Here is a 26,268-nt window from a genome sequence, read left to right as displayed (position 1 = left end):
TAGCTATAACAAGCATGATGTTAGCTAGAGCTCGCTTACTATCAAAGGCAGGCATGTGGCTAGATCACCAGACAAAGCAGGTATGATACTACCTAGGGCTAGAAGATCACTAAGCACTGAAGGGATGCCGTTAGCTAGAGCTAGATGGCTCTGGCTAGAGCGCTAGAATGTAACTTCCCAGCCCGAGCATGTTGCTAGCAGATCATGTCATGTTGCTAGCAGATCATGGCTATGGGTAAAGGTAAGATTATGTCACGGAGGTCACAGATTCTGTGACTTTCAGAGACCTCCATTACATTTTCCCCCAGCCCTGGGGTGGAGGGCCAGAGCTGTCAGCCAGCAAGGGCTCTGGAGTTCTGAGCTGCTGTGGGCAGTGGGGGACCTCAGAGCTCCCAGCCCCTGCAGGCCCCACAGCCCCCGCAGCTCGGAGCTCCGAACCACCGTGGGTGGTGGGGGGGACACTGGAACTCCCAGCCTCTGTGGGGACTCCAGCAACTCCAAGCTTCCTGAGTGGCAGGTGCTGGATCCCCCTCCCACCACTTCTACAGTGGGGCTTGGGCTCCAATCCCCCCTGCCCCGCCACTCGGTCTTCAGTCCTTCCCCTGTCAGCCCCATTTTGTCATAGTTATTTTTAGTAAAAATGACAGGGACAGGTCACACGCTTCCATGAATTTTTGTTTATTGCTCATGACCTGTCCCTGACTTTTACTAAAAATAACCTTGACAAAACCTTAACCTTAACTATGGGCTAATAGCAAGGTAAAGGCAGGCATGCCATTGGCTAGGAGCCCTGGCCAAGAGCAGCATATTGTTATAAACTGGGTGAAACCTTATCATGGGTTGGGTTAAAAGCTCATTGAGGTTGGTAGGTGTGAACTCATCCTTTTGTTAAAATAACTATAAACATAAATGCCACCTAAGACAAAAGATGTGTGTGAAGCTGTCCGGGCGCTTCTAGGCTGAGTATTGTTTGGGGTAGGTTTGTATGGGTGTGCAAGAGAACTCACTGAAACTGAGGACACAGTCAAGAACAGAGAGGGAAAAAACAAGAAAGCCTAGGGCCTGGTCTGCACTACAGAGATGGGTCACCATAAGGCAGCTTACGACAACTTAACGCTGCAAGTGTCTACTCTACAACGTTTCTCCCCCGATGTAAGATGCCCACTATGCCCACCTAATCACTCAACCTCCGCGAGAGGCATAGCGCTTAGGTCGACGCAGTCAGGGCGACGCAGTGTCCGTGTACACACTGCACTGCTCACATTGCCCCTTGCTGCCTTTGGAAGCCCGAGCTCTCAGCCTCATGAGAGCTGAGAGCTCAGGCAGTCAGAGGCAGCAACAGGTGATGCGAGCGTAGAGTTGTCAGCCCGAGCCTCCCTGCCACCAGGGCTGACAGCTGGATCCCTGCCAAGCCGGGGCTGGCAGCTCAGTGGCAGGGCTTCAGCTGTCAGCCCAGCAGGGGGAGCTCCAGCTGTCAGCCCCAGCAGGGGTCTCCGGGCAATCAGTGCCCCGCAATGCCCCGCACTGTCAGTTAAATCGGTGGAAGCTCTCCTGGTGAGGACATGCACCACCAACAGAGGGGGCAAAGTGTGGCTATAAATCACGGCAGTAATTACTTTGGTGGCTGTACATCAACCTAACTTAGGTCAACCTCTCTTTGTAGTGTAGACAAGACCTCAGTGTGGCCTCTGAGTACAGTTTGACCCTGGAAAAAGCTGGAGATTTGAGAGAAATGCATCAAAGAAAATATCAGGCTCCATCAAGTCCTACTTCCGACTGGAACATCCCCAGGGCACCAAAATTTGACTAGCTTCTCGGGTCACAAGTATCCAAGGGCACTTGCCTGTGATGTGGTCTGTTTGGAGGGACGGTTAATTCTGACAAATACAACCTTAAGGCCCTCATGTCACTCCAGACCTGAGACCAGTGAGCAAAAACCACCAAACCATGTCTACTGGTCTGACACGTGCCTATGACACTCAGGTGGGATGGGCTGAGATGGCTTTAGGAACCAAGGCAGCCTGCAATCTGATCTGGAAGGAACAAACTAGACTTAAACTCTTCCTTCATCTTTCCAGCAGCAAATCTTGTCCCGAAAATAAAATCCTGACCATGGAATATTCCTGCACAGGAGCGGGTGGGATGCCAGCCACATGCTTACGGTAAGTCATGTGCCTATTTGGAAGCTCAGGATGGGAAAGGGGAGGCGTGTGTAGCACCCCTAGGATTTTGAAATTGGGGGGCATCTAGAAGGCTTTGTCTTTCCTATAATGAGGATAAACAAACAGGTCACAGCTCTTAGGATAGATCAGCCACATCGGGGTTCCGAAATTGTATGGAGGGCTGGGTAGGGAAGGCTGTGCCTCCCCAAACAACCTGGCCCCCACCCCCTCCCACTTCCAGCCCCCGACTGCTGTCCTCAGAACTCCCGACCCATCCAACCCCCCTGCTCCTTGTCCCCTGACTGCCCCCTCCCTGGACCCCCTGCCCCTAACTGCCCCTCCAGGACCCCACCCCCTAACTAATCGCCCCTGCTCCCTGTCCCCGACTGCCCTGACCCCTGTCCACACCCCTTCCCCCTGACAGGCCCTCCCAGGACTCCCACGCCTATCCAACCCCCCCGTTCCCCATCCCCTGACCACCTCCCCCAGAACCTCCCCCACATCCAACTGCCCCCTGCTCCCTGTCCCCTGACTGCCTTGTGGACCTCCTGCCCCTTATCCAACAATCCCGCTCCCCGCCTCCTTATCATGCCACTCAGAGCAACAGGACTGGCAGCTGTGCCAACCGGTCGGAGCCAGCCGCTTCGCCGCGCTGCCCAGCAGGAGCTCACAGCCCTGCTGCGCAGAGCGCTGGTGACACGGTGAGCTGAGGCTGCGGGGGAGGGAGGACAGCAGTGGAGGGGCCAGGTGCTAGCATCCCTGGCCGGGAGCTCAAGGGCCAGGCAGGATGATCCCGTGGGCCGGATGTGGCCCGTGGGCTGTAGTTTGCTGACCTCTGGCCTAAGTATACACCATCTACACGCTATATACACCCATGCTAGCTGGGTGTGCAGTGTCTGTACTCTACACGCTGCCGTAGACGTACCTTTTGATCCAGCAGATTTGTAGTCACGTAGCCGCTGCAATACACTAGGTGCTGTCCACACATACACATAGAGACAGTATATTTTCAAAGGCATCTGAGTGGTTTAGGAGCCTAAGTCCCATTTCAAAAGTGACAGTGCCAGATTTTAAAAGGTATTTTGGTGCCTAACTCCCACGGAAATCAATGAAGTTAGGAGCTTAAATCCCCTTGAGGATCAGGGCTTTAGTACTCTGAGTCTTACTGAAAGTCAGCCCCACTCTGGGCTTGTCTACACTTATACGCCGCAATAGTGCCTCAGTATAGACACAATCTACACTTACGGGAAGGATACTGCCACCAGCATAGGTAATCCACCTCCCCAAGAGGTGGTTGCCAGGTCAATGGAAGAATTCTTCCATTGACCTAATGCTGCCTACACAGGAGGTTAGGTCGTCTTAACTATGCTGCTGTGGATTTTTCACACCCCTGACTGATTTCATTAGTTCGACCTAATTTTCTGGTGTAGACCGAGCCTTAGGCTCTTAAATCATGTGAGTAAAAGGGACTTGGCCGCTAGGTCACGCAGGGCTGATCTACTCTGGGAACTGACATCAGCACAGCTACATCTCTCAGGGGTGTAAAAAGCCACAACGCTGAGTGATGTAGTTAAGCTGCTGTAACCAAGAATTCTTCCATTGACCTAGCTACTGCCTCTCAGGGAGTGTGTGAATTAACTACAGCAGAGGTTCTCAAACTGTGGGTCAGGACCGCAAAGTGGGTCACGACCCCGTTTTAATGGAGTCACCAGGGCTGGTGTTTAGACTTGCTGGGGCCCAGGGCCAAAGCCCAAGCCCTGCCACTTGGGGCCAAAGCCCGAGCCACACTACCCGGGGCTGACGCCGAAAGGCTTCATCCCTGGGGAGTAGGGCTTAGGTTTTGGCTTCAGCCCTTGGCAGCAGAGCTCAGGTTACAGGCCCCCTGCCTGGGGCCAAAGCCCTTGGGCTTGGGCTTTGGTCCCCCCCTCCCAGGGCAGCGGGGCTCCAGTGGGCTCAGGATCAGTCCCTCTTCCTGGGGTAATGTAGTCATTTTTGTTGTCAGAAGGGGGTCGCGGTGCAATGAAGTTTGAGAATCCCTGAACTATAGTGACAGGAGAACCCCTCCCCTCGCTGCAGTGAGTGTCGACACTGAAACGTTACAGTGGTACAGTGGTGCAGCGGCAGCCATGAAGACGTTACCCCTTGCTTTAGTTAAACTGCAAGTTATTGGGCTCAGTGTAGGAATCACTAGGTCAATTTCCATACTCTGTGCTGTGTAGGTCAGAGAACATATCCAAACAGTCCTTTACGGCCTTACAAAAAATTATATAAATCAATATCCGAGGCTGCGTTAGGGAAAGGGATAGCAGATACAGTCAAAATAGGTAGATTTCAGATCAATAAATGAAACCAATAACTACCATTCCCAAGTAGCCCTGTGCCAAAATCGGTAATATTATCCAGAGGAAGAAGCAGCATGTTTGGGACACCCCACAGTGATGGCTGGGACAAAGGAGAAGGGGAGGAGTCAAAGAGGACCCCAAGGCCTGAGTGTCAGGGGGCTGGGGTTATGATCAGTAAGGACAGGGGAAGCGGGGAAGGTTAGGGAGGGAAGATGGGGAGATCAGTTTCAGTGTCAGCAAGAGGGTGAGATGCGGATTGGATGAAGAGAGGCAGGTCAGGAGAGGGGAGGTAGAGTTCTGAGTCACTGGCATAAAGATAGTGGCTGAAGCCATATGAGTGGATAAGATCCCCTAGAGGCAAGGGGTCAAGAGAGAAGAAGACAGACCCTTGCAGGACACCCAGGCTGAGGGAGGAGAAGAGCCACTGAAGGAAGGGGAGGTAAGAGGAGAGTGAGGGGAGGAAAGAAGCACAAACAATGAGTGATTATGTGGAGAGGTTCGGATGCCTGTTGTAACTAACTAGCCCCCTTGCAGGAGGAGAGGCTGAGAAGTTACTATTGCAAAGCACAAGGGTGTGCAAACTCCCCCACCCGCGGAGCTGGAGTGGGGTAGAGTTGCCTTTCCCAAGCCAGTGTTCTGATCTGGGAGGGCAGCCCCCGGACCGGACCGTGTCTTGCTACCTGCTCTGTTGGGCAGACCCCCGAGGCTTCTGCCCGCTGTCACCAGGGCTGGAGCGGAAATTGGAAGCACACTGGCTGGCTGAACCTTTGCCCAAGCTGCCTGCTGAGTCAGCGATGATTACAGGACTGGCTGGGAGCAGGGCCAAATACCTTACAGGGCCCTGCCGAGCCGAGCTTCCCCTGAACTCTTTCATTACTGCAGCAGCTGGGCTCCAGCATTTTAATTAGTGAAATTGTGCAGAGAAGCAGAGGGGGAGCGAGGGGCGGGGGGGTTATTCCATCGGGCATTTGCTGCTCCTCTCAGCACAGGCTTCCTAGCCACAGGCAGGTCTGGGCTTGGCTGGGGCTCCCCCCGAACGCTGACTCGGGGGATGCTGAATCAGCACAGTCTATGCCGCCCCCAGCTGACATGCATCACATATTCTCGCAGTCCCCTCTTCAGCTCCAGCTTGACTGGCCTCAGCAGCCCCAATGCTGCAATCTGGAAGAGCTGCTGGGCTGGGTCCTTGGGACCAGACCTGCAGTACCCGGCGTAGCTGAGAGTGAGCAGCTGGAGAGGGATCTTTCTGCCAGTCCAGTCCCAACTCAAGACAGCCTCACGGCTGGTCCAAGTTGAGCTCACTGCATTTCACACAGCAGCTCAGCCTTGGTCCTTCTATCCCAGTCACATCCCTGTGCTGAGGTGGGCAGGAGGGGGTAGCACAGAGCTGGCTATATTGGCTCTTGCCCACACAGCGGTTTCCCCTGTGCCAGGAAAATCTCCAGGTAATTGGCGAAACAGGCCTGGAGGCTGCTTTGTGTCACCAGACTGGTGCCAAGCTGGCTCAGTGGGGACCAAGATCTGGTCTTCAGCTAGGGCCTGATCCTGAGAAGAGCTAAGCATCCACATCTCCCATTGCCATGTCTCCAGGTCAGACCTTTTCTTCTGAGCCTCCCCACTTTGTGCCACTAGTAGCTCCCAGCCCTGCCTTAGAGAGGCTATTCCTCTCCTTGAGCCAGAGGGCACTTCAGCCTCCACGTTCAAACAAGTGTTGACTGTCGCCAGCTCTGAGTGATGGGAGGCCTTGGTCCAGAGGGTTTATCCAGGAGTCTCTTCATAGCTGGATTGCGCATGTAGCTGAGAAGGGTGTTGGCGAAGGGTGAGCTCTGCCTGACGCTATACCCAAAAGTAAGGCTTTGAGCATCCACCCCTTCAGTCCCAGGAAAAAGTGGGGTGGGGATTGGAATCCAGCCCAACTGCAGCCGACATGCACTACCCACAGATGCACTAGAGTTTCCATAGTCATGGTGGTCTCTGTGCCCAGCTGGAGTGATTTCTTCGCTCCTCCTGGGGCAGAGTCAGCTAACCCCAGCCCAGATCTCAATACATCACCCAAAGGAGAAGGAGGAGGGGTAGGGAGATTGTAGCAGAGGGCAACTTACATAGGCACTGTGCAGCCTCAGCAGCAGTACAGTCTTACTGAGATCGGACCTTGCCGTGCGATTACAGAGTGGGGTGGAGGAGGGGGATGCAATGGATCTACCCTCCCTAGTTTGGTATGACGTTGTGTGATGATATCCTAGACAAGACTGTCCCAGGCAAGACAGTGAGAGCTTCCAGAGCCATCACTAAGGTAGTCACAGTGTGAGCTCCGTGTGATGCTTCCGTCCAAGAGGACAATGTCTGAAAAGGAGCCATCCCAATTCTAGGTGGAAAGTACAGCTCCAGGGAGGGGGAAGTACCGAATGACCGAGTCCAAAGGCAGAAAGTTATGGTTGGCTGGTGATCCGGGCTGGCCTGCACTGGAAAATTAGCTTGGTCCAGTTCCATCACTCAGGGGTGGTAAAAACCCCTAAGGGCTTGGCTACACTTGCGAGTTAGAGCACATTAAAGCAGCCCTGGGTGCCCTAGCTCACTCCCCGTCCACGCTGGCAAGGCACATAGAGCGCTCTGACTCCACGGCTAGAGCGCTTTGATGCGCCTTGGCTGCAATGCCCGGGCGTCAGTGTGAACGAGGTGCTGCATTACTGGGCTCTGATCAGCCTCTGGAAATGTCCCATAATCCCCTTAAGTCAAGTGGCCACTCTTCTCATTGTTTTGGAATCGCTGCAGGAATGTGGAAAATTCTGACAGGCGGCAGCTTCTCTGCTCTGAGACAAAGCAACCATTAATGTAGAATGCTGTGTGAGAGAGAGAGAGGCAGGGGAGGAAGGGGGGAGTCTGCTGCTGTCTGAACTTACAAGACAGCATGCTGACATGCTCTCAGCCCCCCCAAAACCCACTCTCTCTCCCCACACATACACACAATTCACTCCCTGTCACACTCCACCCCAGCCCCCATTTGAAAAGCAAGTTGTAGTCACTTGCATGCTGGGATAGCTGCCCATAATGCACTGCTCCCAATGCCGCTGCAAGTGCTGCAAATGTGCCAGTTCGCTTGCAGCTGTCAGTGTGGACAGACTGCAGCGCTTTCCCTACTGCGCTCTCCAAAGGCTGGTTTAACGCAAAGCGCTCTACATCTGTAAGTGTAGCCATGCCCTAAGTCCCCATGTAGACAGCACTAGGTTGATGGGAGAATTCTTCTTCCATCAACCTAGCTACTGCCTCTCAGGGAGCATCTACACTGAACTGCTACAGTGGTGCTGCTGCAGCTGTAGCATTTCAAGTGTAGATACGCCCTAGGTGTGGAGCAATGGGTGGGCTCTGGCATGCCTTCGTGTCGGGTGCTGTTTCATTTAGCCTTCCAATGACCAACCTGCAGTGGGCAACTCGCTCTATTTGCAGCTGATTCTGAACCGGGGGTGGGGGGTAAACAGTGAAGGCCAAATTCCGTTCTCAGTGTGGACCCACGGTGCTGGGGGTGGAGAAGGAAGGAGCTCGGAGGGTTGCTCAGAGCCCAGTTTTATGGACCTCTCCGCCTGGTAGCACACAGATGGGATCTGGAGAGAGGTCTGCTCCAGTCCTCCCTCCCCCGCCAGCCAGGAGGGGGTGCCATGGCTGCAGGACCCAACCTTGAGAAGAGGCTCCGTGTTCCCCTCACTCTGGGAGCTGGGCAGTAGATTTACACTGGAGCAGTCCCAGTGATGTCAATCAGGTTGCCCTCCAGAGTGACAGGAAAATTTTTTGCTTGGCAGAGAATGCAGAAGAATGATCCTGTGGTTGAGGTGCTAGATTTGGACTGAGGGTTCCTAGCTCTGCCACAAGACTCCCTGTGTGACTCTGGTTCCATTACTTAGCCTCACTGTGCCTCAGTTTCCCCAAATGTAAAGTGAGGATAATCATGCTGCCCTATCTTTGAAGTGTACTGTGAGGCTAATGGCGCAAACGTTCAGGAGGTGCCTAGAGACTTTGGGGATGAGGGCTGTATCCTAGACAGATAGACAAGCCGATCAGGAGCTCACACCTCGCTATCTGGCTAAATGAGACTATGCTGTAATAGGAGGATGGGGTTTAGAGAGCAGAAAGGCTGTGGAAGGCCAGGGCGTATCAGCAGATAAACGCTGGGTGAAGTGCCCTTCTCTGGCCTGCACAGCTGCTCTCAGGAACTTGGCCTCTGTGTGGACAGCAGAACGCTGGAGTCCAGGTCTGCCGAGAGGAGGATCTTTGGGCAGGACCTGGGAGGAGCGACTGGGAGGGGCTAGGCCAGCGAGGCGAGATGCTCAGGGCCCAGGCTGTGAAGGCACGAAGGGTTAAAGCCGTGCATAGGCACTGGTGCCAGACTTCAAGGTGCATTGTGAGGCTGGGCGATGGGGGGGACTGGGAGGTCATTTTAATTAAAGTGTCTCCATGGAGGGTTTGAGAAAACAAACCACAGGCTCCTCCCTGCCCCTGACTCTGCGGGAACCCGGCTTTTGCTTTTAATTGAATTACGCCGCAGACATCTCCCCTCTGCTGGGCTGGACCCTGCCTGGAGTGACACACCACAGCTCGGCAGCAGGAGCCCAGGCAGGGCAAGGACCCGGCCCAGCAGGAGACACAGAGAACTTAAAGCCAGAGCAGGGAGCAGTGCAGGGGGTTGGCATTGGGCAGTGGAGCATTTCATCTACAGGTTGCTGGCACTAATCCAGACCAGGCTGATAGTGATAGCAGTGGGACCAGTCCAGGGTTCTTTGCTTGGGGTCCCCAGCCAACGTTCATTTTGACCCTCTCACCTGCACCCTGGTTTTCATTCTGTGTCCCCCCGGGAAGAAGTTGATTTCTGTGATCTGTGGCCGTGTCCTTCCCCTAGTGGGCTCTGCACATTTGCCCAAAATTCAGATTGGCTGGCAATGCCACCACCAGCATAACTCTCACCCAGACAGAGCCTACGCAGCTCAGCAGCTAAGGTGGTGTCACTGGCACGGATGCTGGATCGCTGCCTCCCCAGAGATGGGCCTGGCCATTTCCTGCCCCTCTCCGCATTCTGCTACATTGGCACATGAACCCAACCGTGTCGCAGACCCAGCTCCCGAGGGGCTGCCGGGGTAGCCTCGGCCCTTCCAGGCTCTCGCCTGCCCCATGGTACACCAGGGGGAGGGAGAGCGGGGTGCCAAGGGGATGGGTGGATAAGAACAGGACCTCCTGCCTCTTCAGCTGGGACCCTCTCCAATGCAGTAGAGGCTGAATCTCAGCAGCGTTTGCCGACCATCTCCCACCAAGGACTCGGCCCTGAAGCTGCAACCCCTGCCCGCCAGCTGCTTTGCCGAGCTCTTTGCCGCTGACCCACCAACCAGCCATCAGGGCGCTGGGCGGGGAGTCTTGGGTTCTGTTCCAGGCCCTGCCACTGGTCTGCCGGGTGACCTCGGTGAGTCACTTCCCCTCGCTGCATCTCTTTCTTCTCCCCTCCTTTGTCAGTCTTGTTTATTTTGACTGGCAGAAATTTGAGGCAGTGATCTCTCATGCTGCCTGCATTTCCAGCACCTCTCGGCACCACTACAACAGCAATCATAATGGTGCCCGCACCAACTCGTTCTCTCCTGAAGCGCATCTCATAGACTTCGAGATTTTAAGGCCAGAAGGGTCCATCATGATTATCTAGTCTGACCTCCTGCCATGTCACAGGCCACAGAGCCTCACCCACCCACTCCTGTAGTAGGCCCCTAACCTCTGGCTGAGTTACTGAAGTTCTCAAATCATGATTTAAAGACTTCAGGTTACAGAGAATCCACCATCTCCTCCATGCTACCGGTTGAGTGCGTCCGCTTCTGGGGTTCCACGAGGCTTCTCCCTTCCAGTGAACCTTTCCCCTGCAGTTCCCCAGTGCTCGCAGCTGTCTCAGATTTCATCAGCCCCCTTTGTCCCACCGTGCTTCATGCCATTGCCATGTGTAACGGCCCAGTGGAGGCAGAGGCCAGGAACGTCTCTAACAGCCCCCCCGCCCCCATCTTGTGAATTAAAGTGGCTTTACAAAACATATTTCAGCAATATCCCTTTGCTTTCCCTGTAACATTCCATGTCATTGCTGCAGCTCTGCGGCCCGGATGGTTTGCATGGAGCTTACGCCCTTATCAAACTCATCTCCGCCTGCCGCTGCACCCCAGGCCTGCAGCTAGATTAGCTTCCCTGTGTCCCTGAGACAAACTGCAGCTCTCACCCCTTTGCACTGACTGTCACTGGGGGCAGGGAAGACTGGGTTTTTCAAGATGGTTGCAGTAGGAGTTGCACTGGGCACCTTCTGAGGACATCAGCCAGGCCGCTGGTACATTGGTGACTTGGTCCCATGATTAGCTGATTGCAGTATCAGCAGGTTTGTTTGGGGTTTTTTGGGGGTGGAGCACAGGATCCAGTGCTAACTGGTTCCAGAGCCAGCAATTTAACTGGGCACCTTGCTAGTCTGACGGTTTCTGCGCCAGCTGGTAGAGCTAGGCAAGGTGATCCCATGCTTCTGTTCAGCATTTTTAAATTGCCCATCACCCTTGAATGGAGGCACACAGGGCCAAATTCATCCTGGCACTGGAGGGGCACTCAGCACACAGACCAGGAGGGGGTCGGGGGAGGAAAAGGTGCTTCGGTGCCTCCCCTATACTCACGTTGCTAGGGGGTCAGTTTGGCTCTGGCTCAGGGCAAATCAGCCCCAAGACCTGCCCTCACTTGTGTCTGGCCTCTAAGGACCATTGCAACAGCTGGGAATAGCCCAGCGCACAGAAATACGCTGGCCATGACCCCTCTCTCCTCCAACATGTCCTGGTACCAGAGACTTTTGTAGGGGTATGGCCTAGACCCCCCCCCCCACGATATGGACTCTGCCGAGATTCCCCCTATATAGGGGGAATTCCCCAGAGCAACAGATCCAGCTAGTTTAAGGGCCCTTTCACAGGGTGGGCTGGACTCTTATCCCCCCTGCATGGGGATTCAATTGACTTTATTAACCAGACTCTCCCATCCTTATTCTGTTCCCAGGGATGCATCTTCCCCTTCCCGTCTGGAGCGCTAAGCTGACGTTGGCTGGTGTTCTCTGCTCTCTCCCTAGAGGGCCGGGATCGCTCTGTCTCATCTCTGAGCTCCGGCTCCCCAGCAGTTCCCAGGCAGCAGCAGCTGTCTCTGTGCCAATCTGTTCTCATGAAGCCACCACGGCCCTGCTTCTAGCATCAGACAGATGAAATGTACATACCCCTGGGCTCGCTCGCTCTCTCATTAGAAGCATCCACCCGCCATGCAGATGTGGTGATGATGGATGTACTTCCCATCCCCCCGACACTGAGTGCCCATTCCCTTTCATCCAGCCTGCTGTGAAATAGACATCAGGAGAGAAATTGCACTGGGGGTGATGCTACTGCCTGTACCAGCAGCCAGGGAAACCACCAAGCTGGGATTTTTTTTCTTTGACAAGTGTTAGCCTGCACATTAGCCCAGATGAATAAGGCCTACCAAAGTGGGTGGTGCAGAGGAAAGCAAAGCCCTGGAATTGTGTGTGGCAGGGGAAGGGGGGATATGGAGTGTAGATCTAAGATACTCCAGGACAAGCCTTTGCTAGACTGAGCAGTGGTGGACTAAATAAGTAGGAGGGTTGAAATTGTTGTTAGTCTCCAGCATCAAGGCCCCTTCGCTCAGATCCAGGTAGCCTAAGTCTGACCTAACTCCCACTGGCTTTACAGCAGTGTGGTGCCATTGACTTCCCTGGAACCGAGTTTACATGCAGACGAGTAGGAGCAGAACGCGGCCCAGTGTTTGGCTGGCTGCAGACTCAGGCAGGCAGCGCCACAACCCAAAAGGTTTTCTCCGCAAGCAGAGAGGTGGAAAACTTTGTTTGAAACTAAAGCTTAAATAATGGAGAGAAGGAGCCAAGTAAGAAGGTGGCTGACTGTCCTCCCTCTTCTAAAGCGGTAAATGGGGGGTATGGAGTGGGCAGCGGAGGGATGGGGGATCTAGGCCTTCTGCCCAAATGTCCTGGCCAGCTCTCCTTTTGTGCAGCCCTAGAGACCCAACCAGGCCCAGTAGCTGGACAGCCATTGCTCCCCAGCCCCCAGCTGAGGGGCAGGGAGGCAGAACATACAGCAGAAGCTAGTATTGTTTTAGGCTCTGGGGGTGTTGCTCCTCCCAGCTCCTCCCCCTCCCATGCCTGGCTGTTTGCTTTAGATTTGAAAGCACTTTACAAAGATAGGCGGTATTATCCCCCTTTTAAAGACTGGAAAACTGAGGCACAGAGAGGGGAAGGGGGATTTTGCATAAGGTTACAGAGTAAGTCAGTTGCAGAGCCAGGAATGGAGGAGCCAAAGGGCCTGGCTCCCAGGCCTGTGCTCTAACCGCTGGCACACACTGCCGCCGACTGCAATGGCCCCCCTTCTGTACACTACAAACTGTACTCCCACATGCCCCCTCTGCTTACTGCTCTTTCACCAGCTGTTGTACGTTCTTTGTCACTCTAAGAGTCCCCCCGGCCCCCAGCAGTTCTGTGACCAGGCTAGGAGAGGAGAGGGGATCCAGTAACTTTACCAAGCATGGGGCAAAAGACTCATGGAGAGGTTAATTAAGCTTAGAAAGGAAAATGACGCACCGCAACAGGGGCAGATACGAGTGTAAAACAAGCAAACCAGAGACGTGAGCACAGGGCCTCCCCAGCACCCTGCTTCAGCAAGAAAACGAACTGCTCAGATATAGCCCGAGGAAGAAGTTGGCAGCTCCAAGCCCAACTACCTTTTTCCAGGGAAATCCCATCTGGGAGCAGGAAAGTGATGGCTCTCCCTGGTGGGCAGCACAAACCCACTGCAGTCCCAGTCTCTCCCAGCAGGAGGTGCTGCAGGACAATGGTGCAGACGTGAGATCGGGGGACTCCAGTCCCAGTCTCTCCCAACAGGAGGCACTGCAGAGAAGGGCATAGCAGCTAACCCAGCTATTCACCTCTCATCGGGAAAGGCTACATGAAGCAGAGGCCAATGATCATGTACATCATGCTCAGACTCTGGTCTGGGGATTGCAGTGCTGAAAACCAAGCGGGGAAAGGAGGGCAGGTGGGTGGGGAGCGCTAATGCTAGAGAGCTGAACGCCCGGCAGCTCTCTGCTGCCCCTGCTCTGGTCTCCATCACCAACTCCAGCCAGCCTGCCACCTGTCCAAGTCCCAGAGCAGGACACAGCATAGAGCCCGGCAACCTGACCCAAAGGCAACAGGACCCAGCTACAAGTGTCTGGTCCACACCGGCTGGGACAACAACCAGACCCTTTCAAGGCTAAGCCAGCTCTCGTCCTCCTGCCCATGGGGTCAGTGTGGCTGTGCCGACTCAGGTTTGGGGGGAAGGGTCAGGGTGAGATGGGTCAAAACAATACAACGGAAGCATTTTGACTTTATCAAAATGTTTTGTGTCGATAAAGATCCAAATGAAACATTTCTACCTTATCGAAACAGCGTTTCATTAATTTCCCCTTGAAAATTTGCCCAAAATGAGACATTCCCAGGAAACGTTTTAATATAGTCAAATCAGCTTTTGCCAGACAGGGACAGACGTTCCCACAGAAGCTTTTCTACGGGCTCTAGTTCTAGCACTGGCTCCGTTCTCAGTTCACTCTCTCGTGTGGCTGAACTCTTCCTCCGGCGCTGAGAGCACAGTTAAAAGCAGGTGGCCTCATTCCAAACCTTGCCGGCATGCAGGCCGTCAGGATGCCGCTCCACACAGACATGGCTCGTGTTGACAGCCTGCCCTGGCTTTAATGAAAGCACCGAGGGCAGTGGACAGGTTTCCCTACTCAGCACATGGCTTCTGGAGGCATCAATATTAAATTCGGCTAGAGCCTGGGGTACCATCCGCTCTTGCTTATTCCCTCCAGCCAACCCATTCTACCCCTGGGGAAGCAGTGCCCCATCACTAAAAGGCCCAGTCTTCCGAGAAATTAGCTTCTTCAGAGCAGCATGCTTGTGGCAGGTCGGACTCCAGCTTCAACACCTTGCCAGGGCTAGCTGGGAATCCATCTTTGCTCTCCACAGTGCCCTGTTACACTCAATGCCATTGTGTTCTTGTATGCCCGTCCCTTCTAGAGCTTGAGACATGGCTTCGGGAGACTAGGGGCTCAGTCTGCAGGGGAAGGTTTTTAAACTGTCAGTGAATCCCTTATTGCTGCCTAACAATCAACCGCTGAGTGCGTGGGAAGGGGAGTCGGACTCCTGGGTTCTTATTCTTGACTCTGCGACTGATTGCCTGCGTGACTATAGGAAGGTCACGTCACTGCTCCAATCCTCATTTCCTAGGGGGCTGGGGTCATGGGATCAGAGCCGGAAGAGGCCCAGACTCACAGTGGGTCAACAGCCTTCCTTAGGAGCCTTACAATGCCAGAAGTAATGTAGAGGGTGGCCTCAGAGGAGACCCAGGTTTGGAGAAGTGCACCGGGCTGCGCAGAGACAGAGCAGGGAAGGGGAAGAGAGAGAGATTGTGGATGTCCCACTGGATCCTCCTCCATGCTGTTTTTATTAACTAGAGTGCAGCAGAGCTGAAGGGGACAGCAGGCATCAGAGGTGGCTTCCAGCATGCTCCGTTTCCTGGTTCCAGCACAATTGCCAGGGGTCAGGCGGGTGGCTGGAAAGAAAGGGCAGTGCTTTGGGCACCTGGCTGATCCAGCCTCCCGCACCCCTTCAACAAGGCCTCTGCTGAGGCCAGTCAGCTGATTCCACCCTCCTGGTTTTGATTCAAACCCAGAGATTGGATTCTTTTCTGCCATAAAGTAGATCCAGGAGACATGGTGGTGGTACTGTCCCCTTGTGGTACAGTATGCAACTGCTGCCCCCTTTGGGGGCACAAAGCGAGGGAACAATCAGTCCAGCTTTGAATACATTTGGAAAGGTCCAGAAAAAAAAAGTCCTATACCGGGGCTCATCAGAAACAGCTGTGGTGCCGGTAGCCAACCAAGTGACTCGATGTCATCCTCAGGCTCCAGCATCAGCAAAAGTTGAGGCTGGAGAAAGATGAAGGCACAGGGGACGAGTGGGCCCAATGCTGCAGAGCGCTTCAGGGCTGAAGCTGTTCTCTAGCTACTAGAGAGGTAACATGGTCCAGTGGATAATGCACTGGATTGGGACTCAGGAGAGCTGGGTTCTAATTCCAGCTCTGGCACTGCCCTGCTGTGTGACCTTGTCCCCTTTGTCTGGCTTGTCTGTTTGGATTGTAAGTTCTTTGTGTCTCAGTGCCTAGCACAATGGGACCCTGTTCTTAGCTGCTGGGCTACAAATAATAAACAGCATAAGGAATTCTAGGTTATAATCTCACAGAAATGCAAATGATAGAATCAGGCCCAAATCCTAAAGTCCTCATTTCAGGCTTGTAAATTCCAGTGCCTGAATAAGGTCTTCAGCATTCAGCCAAGACCGTTAATGCATGGCCCTGAGTCACTCCTTTCATTAGTGTATCTCCACTGATTTCAGCAGAGCGACCCTGGCCTCACGCTGGAGCAATGCAGTGAGGAATCTGGCCCTACTTGTTTCTGCGATGTCTCCCAATTGCTTGTGACAGAAGCTAACTGCTTTTGGGCAGATGTGTGTTTGTCGCTCATTTGTTCTCGAGCTGGCAAGTGGCCCAAAATGCAGCCTCCAGCGCTCACATGGTGCATTTTCAAACAAGCCCCTCTGCGTTTTCCCCCAGGCTGCCCCTCACGGGCGGGAGGAGCTCCTCATAAAGCCACCTCGGCCTCCTCCAGGCTCTCCTCAAAACTCTCCTCTGCCACAAGGCCCACAAGGAACTACTGGTGTTCAGAGGCCTGGAGGCCAAGAATCTCCCAGTGTTCCCTTGTGCTCACCGGTCTGTCTGTATCCATCTGTTGTCTCCTGTCTTGTACTTAGATTGGCAGCTCATGTCTGTTTATTCTGTGCCTGTACAGCTCCTAGCACAATGTGGCCTTGGGCCATGACTAGGGCTCCTAGGTGATACAATTAAATAAATAATTGTCTGATTCTCGCTCTCTCTCCCCCAGGAGGAAGTGCTGTGAGGGCTATAGGTTTGTGATGGGCCAGTGTATCCCGGAAAGTAAGTATAAAAAGGAGCTCTCTCCCACCCTGCTCACTCTGTCCACACTTATTCTCAGGTGGCACTAAAGTTGCAGATCATGTCACCTGTGAGTGGCTCTTCTAGTCAGATAAAAGCCAGGATGATGCCATTCGCCTGGAAAGGCTCTGGGAGACTTTGCTGCAAAATTTGGGCAGCCTTCTCCACTGCCTGCTCCAAGGGTGAAAGCTCTTGAGATGTTGGCTCATGACAGGGCTGCTTCTTGCACCTCGTGATGGCAGTTCTCTGTTTTCACACATCACACCTTCAGCACCCAGCATATGGTATTTCAACAGACGAGGCTTTCTGCATTCTGCTCCGTGTTGGATGGGAAAGGGTCCATCGCTTTCATTCTGGAGGTGGGTCCAGGTCACAAACTTCTGATCCAGATCTTCCCCAGAGTTCCGGGATGTTTGGAACCACGGTTTGCTCCAGGCTCATTTCTAGTCTCTGTTGAATGTGGGCTCCTCCAGCTTCTCTGCAGAGTCCAGCGCATGATGGGTCTGGAGTCTGTGCTCTTGCTAGACACCTGGAGTGCTGCTAGACAGAGGGTGGAGTGGGTTCATTACGGGATGGGGCAGCTCTGACACAGTTAGGTTGGGAGGCTTGGGAGAGGAATTGGGTCACCTGCCAGTTAGAGCTGGGGAGAGTGTTTGGCAGCTGGGAGAGGGAAGTGGGGAGGATGCCTGGTGGAAGGGAGAGATTGGGTTGAGGATGCTAGTTACTGGGGAGTGCCCAGCCATGAATTACTTACTCATGCAGAGGACACATGGGGCCGGATCCTCCACTGGTGTAAATCTACATCTTTACAGGGAAGTCAGAGCCAGGCTGAAGATTTGGCCCAGGGCAAGGCACTGTGATGTGTGTGTGTGTGGGGGGGTCACTTAGTTGCAAGGCTGCTCTGGCTGCGGTCCAACCTACCCTGCTTGACACCCAGGGTGAGGCGCACAGGAGGGGTGGTCAGTACAGCAGTGCACAACTCCATCTGCCCCTCTTTGCAGGCGTGGATGTATGCGCCGACTTCCCATGCGAGCAGCAGTGCACGGACAACTTCGGTCGCGTCCTGTGCACATGCTTCCCCGGCTATCGCTTCGATAGAGAGCGCCACAAGACTCACCTGCACCCTTACTGCCTCGGTGAGTGCCCCCAAGGGTACCCGCCCTTAGCCTGGGCTGGTGGCAATGGCCTGGCTCCGGAATAGCTCCTGTGTCATAAATGGACGCACGCAGCATCTTTCAGTGGCCTGCGGTTGGTTGGAGGACTCTGTTGCAGGAGAGGCTCCTCCAGATAACAGCCATCCCTAGGCTCCAGCGTCCAATGTAGGAGCCTAGGGGAAGGTTCCCAGAGACCCATCTCAGGGTTGCCATCCCCAAGGGATGTGTGTATCTCCTGTCCTGGGCTGTAGGATGATAGGAATCTCCCTTCTGCTGCGTCCGTTCCCCTGGCAAGGCCTCTGTGGCCCCTGGCACTCCCCTGGCTGAGCTGTGGCTGATGTTTCTCTGTGTTCAACCCCAGACATCGATGAGTGTGTGGAAAGCGGAGGTGCCATCTGCGATCAGCTGTGTACAAACACCCCAGGCAGCTACCGGTGCCACTGCCAGCGTGGCTATTACATAGCATCTGATGGGACAACTTGTCTGAAATCCAGCAACGGTGAGTCCGTGGACCAGGAGAAGGATCATGTCCTAGCACTGTCCGACCCTGGGGCCACGCTCAGCCCTGGCTCAAGCAGATGTAGCTCCATTGACCCGTGGCTGCAGGTCTGCACACACCCCCACCCCGCATTCCTGCTGCGGACTGGCACAGGTGCATCATTCTTTTCCAGGCACCACAGTGGTCAAGTCAGAGACCCTGATGGGCACCAGGTCCTGCTCCGTCACCTGCAAGGAGTTCACCAGCATGAAACAGACAGTCTCCCAGCTGAGACAAAAGGTGGGACAACGACGGCTGAGCTTCTCCTGGTCACACGCAGCTGGCAGCACTCCGACAGACAGCTGTCTGGGGCAAACCTGCAGAAGCAGCCCTCAACAGGACCCTGGGGCTGTCACCCCGCCACCGAAGCTCACCAAGTCAGAGCAGAAAAAAAATAGGTAGTCCAGGAAGTGGTCGCCCCGATCACACAGGCGTGCTCAGGTCAGTCCAGTCAGACCCAGGGCGGAAATGGATCTAAGGGCCATATTCAGACCTGTGCAAAGTGGACACAAGTCCATGGAAGTCAGAGCGGTTGCATCCACTTGTACCTGTGCTGAATATGGCCCACACGGCTTTTTTTAAAGGATGTGCTGGGAGGGGTGCCTCTCTGGCCACTCCCATTAGAGAAGGGGCATGCAGGGGGCAGGACCTTCTCCCCAGAGGTCCTCCCTCTCTTGGCTAATCTGCATACCCTTTGCCGCAGGTTCCCATTCCCTCCTAAACCTGCTAGGAGTAGGCCATGGAGTCAGGGGGACCACCCAGGCCATGGACCGACCACTATTTGGCTGGACCAAACCTGAGCAGCTCTGTGACCCTGTGTGCTAGGTTGCAATGCCGCTCATTCAGATTTGGAAGGGGTGGGTGTAGGTGCTCATGGGCCAGAGGTCAGGCTGATGGGGAGGCTGCGAGAGGAAGAGGAGGGTCAGGTGTGGGGGGACGAATCTAGACCCCCCACTTTCAATGGTGCTCTCCAGCCCCTGCCAGTGGGACTCACTCTGTTGACACTCTGTCCCCGGGGCATGAGGCTGCAGAAGTTGCTTGACCCTCCCTCCTTACAGGGCTTGTCCGCACTTCTTTTCCTTCCCCTCCCCAGCTGCTGCTCCCCGTCTTGGATAACAAGAGTGGGAAGTCCTGGTTGAGGATTAACCGAAAACCAGCAGACTCCTCACACCGTCCTCCTGCCCTAGGGCCCCCAGGGCCTCCAGGTACATCTTGGGATGCTGGAGATTGCTGGGGTGGGAGACCCTGGATACCTGTGGGGATCTGACCCAGCACTGCTTTTCATTAGACCAAGCAAGAATCCTGTTTGTCAGAGGGAAGCAACAGGGCCGTGTTGGTGCAATCAGCCCACTAGTGCAGGAGTAACACCTATTGGGGGCGAGCAATGGACAATCTACGTCCCATGGCACCTCTGCCAAGAGCTGGGCTGGGGTTACCCTCTTGGCTGGGCTAATTTCTCAAGCCTGGATCCCCACTACCCTGGAAATACCAGGCTGCATTAGCTCTCTGGGCTTGGCATGGAATGATACACATCCCCTGTGGCTAAAGCCACGGCTCGCCCCTTTCCTGGGGAGACTAGCAGGGCCTAGGGCAGTGAAGATGGTGCAGTGGAAGACACTGACCTTAATGCTCCAGGGATGATGGCGGAGGCCCCCCATCAGAGTGTTACATCCTGCTCCCCTAAATTCGCCCTGTGGGTGGGGATGTTCTTTACCCTCTCCCTATAGTAACGGCAGCGTCACTTGGACAGGAGGACTGCTACATTCCACCCCAGAGGTGGCTGCATTTCAGCAGTAAATTATCCCCTCCCAATACTTTTGCACATTTCAGGATGGAAGGTAGCTTAGGCTGTGCCTACAGTACAGGTGCTGCAGCTGTACTGTAGATGCTTCCTACAGTGACAGGAGGAGTTTTCCCATTGGTGTAGGCCAGTGGATCTCAACCAGGGGTACGTGTACCCTTTGGGGTACATAGAGGTCTTCCAGGGAGTCCATAAACTCATCTAGAGATTTGCCTAGTTTTATAACAGGCTACATAAAAAGCACTAGCAAAGTCAGTACAAACTAAAATTTCGTACAGACAATGGATTGTTTACACTGCTCTAAATACAATACAATACACTGAAATGTAAAGACAATATTTATATTCCAATAGATTTATTTTAGAATTATATGGTAAAAATGAGAAAGGAAGCAATTTTTCAGTGATAGTGTGGCTGTGACACTTTTGTATTTTTAGGTCTGATTTTGTAAGTTGGTTTTAAGTGAGGTGAAACTTGGGGGTATGCAAGACAAATCAGACTCCTGAAAGGAGTACATACAGTAGTCTAGAAAGGTTGAGAGCCACTGGTGTAGGTGATCCACCTCTCTGAGAGGTGATAACTAGCTACATCTACACTAGGGGTTAGGTCAGCTTAATTACTTTGCTCCGGGGATGTGGATTTTTCACATCCCAAGTGACATAGCTGGCTTGATCTACATTTTAAGTGTACACCAGGCCTTAGCTGCCACCTATCACTTGGCAGCCTTTTTAGGTGGCCTCTCTAGCCAGCAGGAGCACTTCTCTGAGTGCTGCCCGTTTGGTAGGTAACCTAGTGGTGGCTGGGGACAGTGGGGGTTAGACACACCTCTCTTAACAAGAAATGGGCAAACCAGCTCAGACTGCCTCAAACCTGCAGCCTTCAGTTACCAGCCTTCTTGTCCTGGCTCCCCCGACCTGGGGAGGGCAGCAGGCCTGGCAGTCTCTGTGGTGGGCTCACAGCTCTAGGGCTTCCCAGGAAATGGGGGGGGGGGGGCGTGCTGGGCTGACCTCCAAGTTGGATACAAAGCGGAGATGGACCCAATCAGAGATTTCTGCTCAGGATCTAGATTAGAAACTCTCCCTGATCTGGGAGCAGTGGGCTCTGGGGTTTGGGCTAGGCCCTCTGTAAAGATTGGATCCAAACCCTCTGGCCGGGGGTCCTGAGCCAGGGCCTACTCTGGTATTAATGCTGTCAGTTGCTCTGATGCTTTAAGACCCAGTTCAGAAATCAAACACACTTTTCTATGTTAAGGTGACCCTGGAGCAACAGGGGAGAAAGGGAGTCCAGGGGCAGTTGGACCTCCAGGGCCTCCGGGAACCCCAGGGCCCCGCGGGGACATGGGGCCAATGGGACCGTATCCTGACTTTGCGCATATCAAAATCGGAAAAAGGGGACCAGTGGTGAGTAGCAAAAGCCCCATTTGCTGGGTCATGCATCCTGGCCCCACCCCCAGAGTGCTGGAGTCCAGCCCATCATCCCCATCGGCCAATGGCTTCTTCCCCTGCCCACACCTGGCAAATGGGCCCCTCCCACACACACAACCCAACCCTGCCTAGTCAGATTCAGTGACTTCCCCCTCTCCTGAAGAGACCCACTGCCCCCAGCGTTTCCTGCCCCTCCCCTTCTCTCCAAGAGACCCACAGCCAGCAGCCTTTCCCCATCACCAGATCCACTTGCTGGACCTCCAGCCACCAGCATCCTTCCCTGTCCCCCAGAGCTGACTCCCCACCCCACAGCTAGCAGGCACTCAGCCCCACCCAATGCCACACATGCTCTCCACCCTCCGGATGCACTTGCTGTAGACCCAGAGTTGCAATGATCTTGTTTATTCCTGCACTAAGCTCTGTGTTTGTGCTTCTCCTAGGGCGCTCCTGGGGCACCTGGAAGGAATGGCCAGAAGGTACCACAGCTTCCATTATTATCTGCAAAAAGAAAAGGAGTACTTGTGGCACCTTAGAGACTAACAAATTTATTAGAGCATAAGCTTTCGTGAGCTACAGCTCACTCGTATTGCCTTTGAGGCCCCCAGTGGGGCTCCACGGTGCTAGGCGCAGAACACATACACACAGTGGTTCCTACTACAAAGGGGCTCTCCCACAGTTCTGATTCCCAGTTCTGTGTCTCAGTTCCCAGTGAAAGTATCGTAATTCCTTTAGTGACCTACAGCCAGGAGAAAATGAGTCTGATTCTCCAGTGCCTTGCCTCTCTGGCCATTATCTACACCAGCGCAAACCAATTCTGATCCATCTACACTAGGAAAATTAGGACCCAGGGTTCTCTGCTGGGGTCACACACCCCAGTGGTAGCAAACATGCACTTTTCTGACTGGTCCATTCTAGTCTCAAAACCAACTGCAGGGGGCATGACGCACGGGTGGCAAGTACATGCCCCCATTCTAACTGCAGCAAAACTTTCCGCACGAGCAGTGTTGTGGCCCAGTTGCAACCTGAGTGGTTACATCTGGTCAACCTGCTGTTGCTTGTGCAGAACAGGTGAGGCACTCCATCCCAGAAGTGGCTGCATTTCAGTGGTAGGTGAGCGATCCCTGTGTCTGTACAGTTTGTTAAAACCCTTTGGGAGTCTGCAGCATGCAAGGTGCTATAGGAATAGGTGTTGAGCTTGATTCACCTTTGCTCAGATACTTTATGTGTTTGAGGAGTGCCTGGGGCAACCTCTCTGCTCCCCCCTTTTGGCCCTGTCATAGTGTCTCTGACAGTAGTCACTGCCTCTTGCAGGGTCCAGTGCAATGGGTATCAGCCCTCCAGCATGTATGAGTCCCAGCCCTTCTGGGTATCGAAGTCCAAAATACAAGCAAGCTATGAGCTCCAACAGGGTCATCTGAGGAGTCTTCATCAGGACCCCAGGCTTCTGCTCTGGGGCTGTCTTCAAACAGCCCCTCCTTTGGTCAACCCCCAGATCAGCCATCCCATCCACTGGGAGACTCAGCCAGGCTGCCAGCTATCCCTGACTCCTGGCTGTAACCAGGCTTCTCATCCCAAGAGAGCAGAACTCTGATCTTCTGCATGCTCAGCCCTGCGCTAAGCTGGGCCTTCTTCTTTGAACTCCCCTCTCCACACCTGATATTGGCTGCAGGTGTAGCAGGGTGGGGCTCATTGGAGCCACAGAACCTCATGAAACTCCTCCCAGCCAGAGTGGAGCCTGTATGCCCCAGCACGGAGGTCATTTTATTCTCAATGAGTACAAAAATATCTTTGGTGCAAGTTGGTTTTGGGGGTGAACTCTAGCCAGCAACACAGCTTGTTCTGAGGACAAACAACAGGCCAGACTCTCAGCAGGTGACAATCAGCCTGGCACAGGTCAGAGCACAGATGCTAGGCACCCTGACAACAGTTACATACAAAAGCACAGAATATCCCCTGGCAGCAGAATCCAGGAAAACATTAACTTCCCAGCCTGTCACTGAGAAATCCCACTGCAGCTTTATCCCCACCTGAAAGTCCCTGCCTTCAGTGACCTTGTCAAATAGATGGGTTTTGACAGTGACTTAAATCCCATCCCCCTGCTCTGCAACAGAAATCATTTTGTTACAAGTCCCCGCTCTGATCTTTGCTTTTCGTTTTAGGGAGAACGAGGATACCCCGGTCCCCGAGGGCCACCGGTAAGAATGAAAAAACAATTAGCAGCACAGAGCATAAGGCAAAGCCAGGGTCAGAAACCTCAACTTGGGCCCCAAGTCCCCACTGCCTTGCTCCTTGGGCAAGTGAGTGTGAAATTCAACGAGTCTGATTCATTAGCACTTGGTCCCCACTGTGTTTGGGTGAAAATGGCCGCACAAGGTTCAAGGCAGTGGAGCATCAGGCCCCAGGGATCTGAGAAAGTATCTAAGGTTAGCCTCATTCTGGGTGTGTCTCACAAGTGTGTGCTTCCCCCCCCCCACACACACACCCTCCCCACAATTCATCTATCTTATTTTAGTAGGCGTTAAGCCCAGACAACGTGCTCTGCCCTGGACAAGACACAAAGTAAAGACATTCCCTGCCCCAGTGGCTTACAATCCAGTAGACACAATGGGAGAAGATGGGAAGCCTAGAGGAAGGAAGAAATTTGTACACATATGGTCAGATCCCAATCTGGTGTAAACTGACGCAGCGCTATGGATATCAATGGGCCCTCCCTGGATGGTATAAATCAGCGTAGCTCCATTGACTTTAATGGCTAACAAAGACCCCTCTGACCAGGGAACTTTCTGTTCACGAGCAAAGCCGGGCCCACAGAATCCAACCAACTTGAGCCCACCCTTGTGCATTGTAGCGATGGTGCAATGCTACCCACAAGAGCCCATTCTCAGCAAATCCACCCCTGAGGTGAGGCGGTACCTAGCAGCACCCAGCCTTGCATTCCTGGCTCTGCTCCCTGGGAGCATGGAGAATGCCAGCCTCTCATACATGCAACCAGCCCTTTCCTGCCATGCTCCCGCCTTCCCCGAACACAACCTCCGTCAGGCTGGCATTGATCAGCTGGGACATGGTGTCATTGTATTGTCGTGAGTCAGGTTCTGGGGTATGCTGAAACGAAACCCTGGACATCTTTATGTTTGGCCAGCATGGGAGCCTGGCCAGTCCGGTCTGAACCACTGGGCCAGAGCTCTGCGCTCACAGCGAGCCCCTCTATTCTCTCCTCACAGGGCCCTCCGGGCTCCTTTGACTTCCTGCTCCTGATGATGGCTGACATCAGGAATGACATCCGTGAACTACAGGAGAAAGTGTTTGGCCAGCGCTGGAGGATGGAGTTTGAGACGCCGTCTGCTGACAGCAGGGACTCTGAGGTGCACGGATGGGGATCCGGCCAGGAGGAGCTGCTCCGGGGACCTAGACCCACACGCTCAGCCACATGACTAGGTGGCAGACACCTGCTCCCCTACAGCTGGACTCAGGAGTTGCCCACACTCCAGAGACGTTGCTTGGACACATGATGCTCCAGGGATATTCTGTGGTTGCCAGACACTGCAGCTGATTCGTCCCCTCGGGCCAATTTGATCCCCCCATCACAGTCGCTGTCCAGAGCAGAGAGTCTATTTATTATGAATGTTAAATGTTATATTTTTACACTAGAAAGAATGGAAAAGGGGTATTTTTATAAAGGTGCTTTTCTGTCTCTTTGAAGAAGACGGGACATTCTCTAGATTCAGGGAGGAAGCCCTGGATTTGCTTCTCCACAGCAGCTCAGCCTCTGCAGCAGTTTATATCCAGGGGAAATACAGGGCAAATGAGCTGGAAGGAAGGAATAAAACACCGAGGGCCTGATTCTATTCTCACTCCAGTTTTACACCAGGGTCACTGTGTTGGTTTCACTTGCTCCCAGTTTACGCTAGTGTGAGTGGAAAATCAGGTGCGGATAATCTCAGATCCCTGCTGATGTGTCCAAGGGAGAATTCTTTACTGGCTTCAGATCCGACCCTCTGTGTAACCTTGCTCCAGAAAGCTCAGTGTAACACCTACTCTTTATGATGCTCTGTCCCTCGCTCGTGATGGCAGATTGATGAGGCTGCTACAGCTAGGTAGCTCAGACAACAGAAGCTTATGGTTTCAGATCCTCACTGCCAATAACCCACATGGTAGAAAGAGAGAGACAGAACGCTAAGGGCAATTAATAAAAGCTCACTGTGCATGCAGGGTCCTCCTCGCCTGGGGAGATGGTGTCACTCTTAGCCCTGGGCTTTCATCCTAAGGAACTGTGAGCCCAGGTTACATCCAGAAATACTAAGGGCCAAATGCAGCTGTGAATCTAAGCTCCTATCATTTTTGCACCTCTCCTCTTGTAAATGACACGAATCTGGTCTGGCATGCCTTTACCCTCCCTTCTGACTTTGGTCTCTGTAACAGGAGAGATGGCAATGCAAATAACTGCAAACAGGGAAAAGTGAACAGGTTCCTTCTCCAGCTCTCCGGACCTGGGGAAAATGTCATCAGAACATGAGCAAGGGAATGAGCCCCCCCCATACTCTCTAATAAAGGCCCGCTAATGGGTTGCAGTCTAAGTGTTACTAAACCGACAACTGAATTGCATACGTGGAGAGCAAATTCAGGGGTTCCAGAGAACTCCATAGACAAAACTCTCCAGTAGGTGGCAGCTGGTGTTTTGAAATCCACCCTCAATTTTAGCACAGAGGCACTGGAGGCATGAACGCCCATAATTTCTGCATAAGCGAAACT

The 26,268-nt window shown here is 53.7% G+C and overlaps 1 protein-coding gene across 1 annotated transcript in view; it reads left to right on the top strand.

Moving 5' to 3' along the window:
* Positions 1-26,045, top strand: part of LOC119862098 (collagen and calcium-binding EGF domain-containing protein 1-like) — a 31,709-nt gene extending 5,664 nt beyond the window's left edge. The window contains exons 2-11 of the mRNA XM_038418096.2: positions 2,082-2,162; positions 16,532-16,584; positions 17,604-17,738; positions 18,118-18,255; positions 18,428-18,534; positions 19,388-19,499; positions 21,347-21,495; positions 21,960-21,995; positions 23,679-23,714; positions 24,741-26,045. Of these exons, the coding sequence (XP_038274024.1) occupies positions 2,082-2,162; positions 16,532-16,584; positions 17,604-17,738; positions 18,118-18,255; positions 18,428-18,534; positions 19,388-19,499; positions 21,347-21,495; positions 21,960-21,995; positions 23,679-23,714; positions 24,741-24,950 (1,057 nt within the window). The 3' untranslated portion in view covers positions 24,951-26,045. The remainder of the gene's footprint in view (positions 1-2,081; positions 2,163-16,531; positions 16,585-17,603; positions 17,739-18,117; positions 18,256-18,427; positions 18,535-19,387; positions 19,500-21,346; positions 21,496-21,959; positions 21,996-23,678; positions 23,715-24,740) is intronic.
* The last annotated feature ends 223 nt before the right edge of the window (positions 26,046-26,268 follow it).

This window comes from Dermochelys coriacea, chromosome 10 (assembly GCF_009764565.3).
Source record: "Dermochelys coriacea isolate rDerCor1 chromosome 10, rDerCor1.pri.v4, whole genome shotgun sequence".
NCBI lineage: Eukaryota > Metazoa > Chordata > Testudines > Dermochelyidae > Dermochelys > Dermochelys coriacea.
This window is presented reverse-complemented; position numbering and strand designations above follow the sequence as displayed.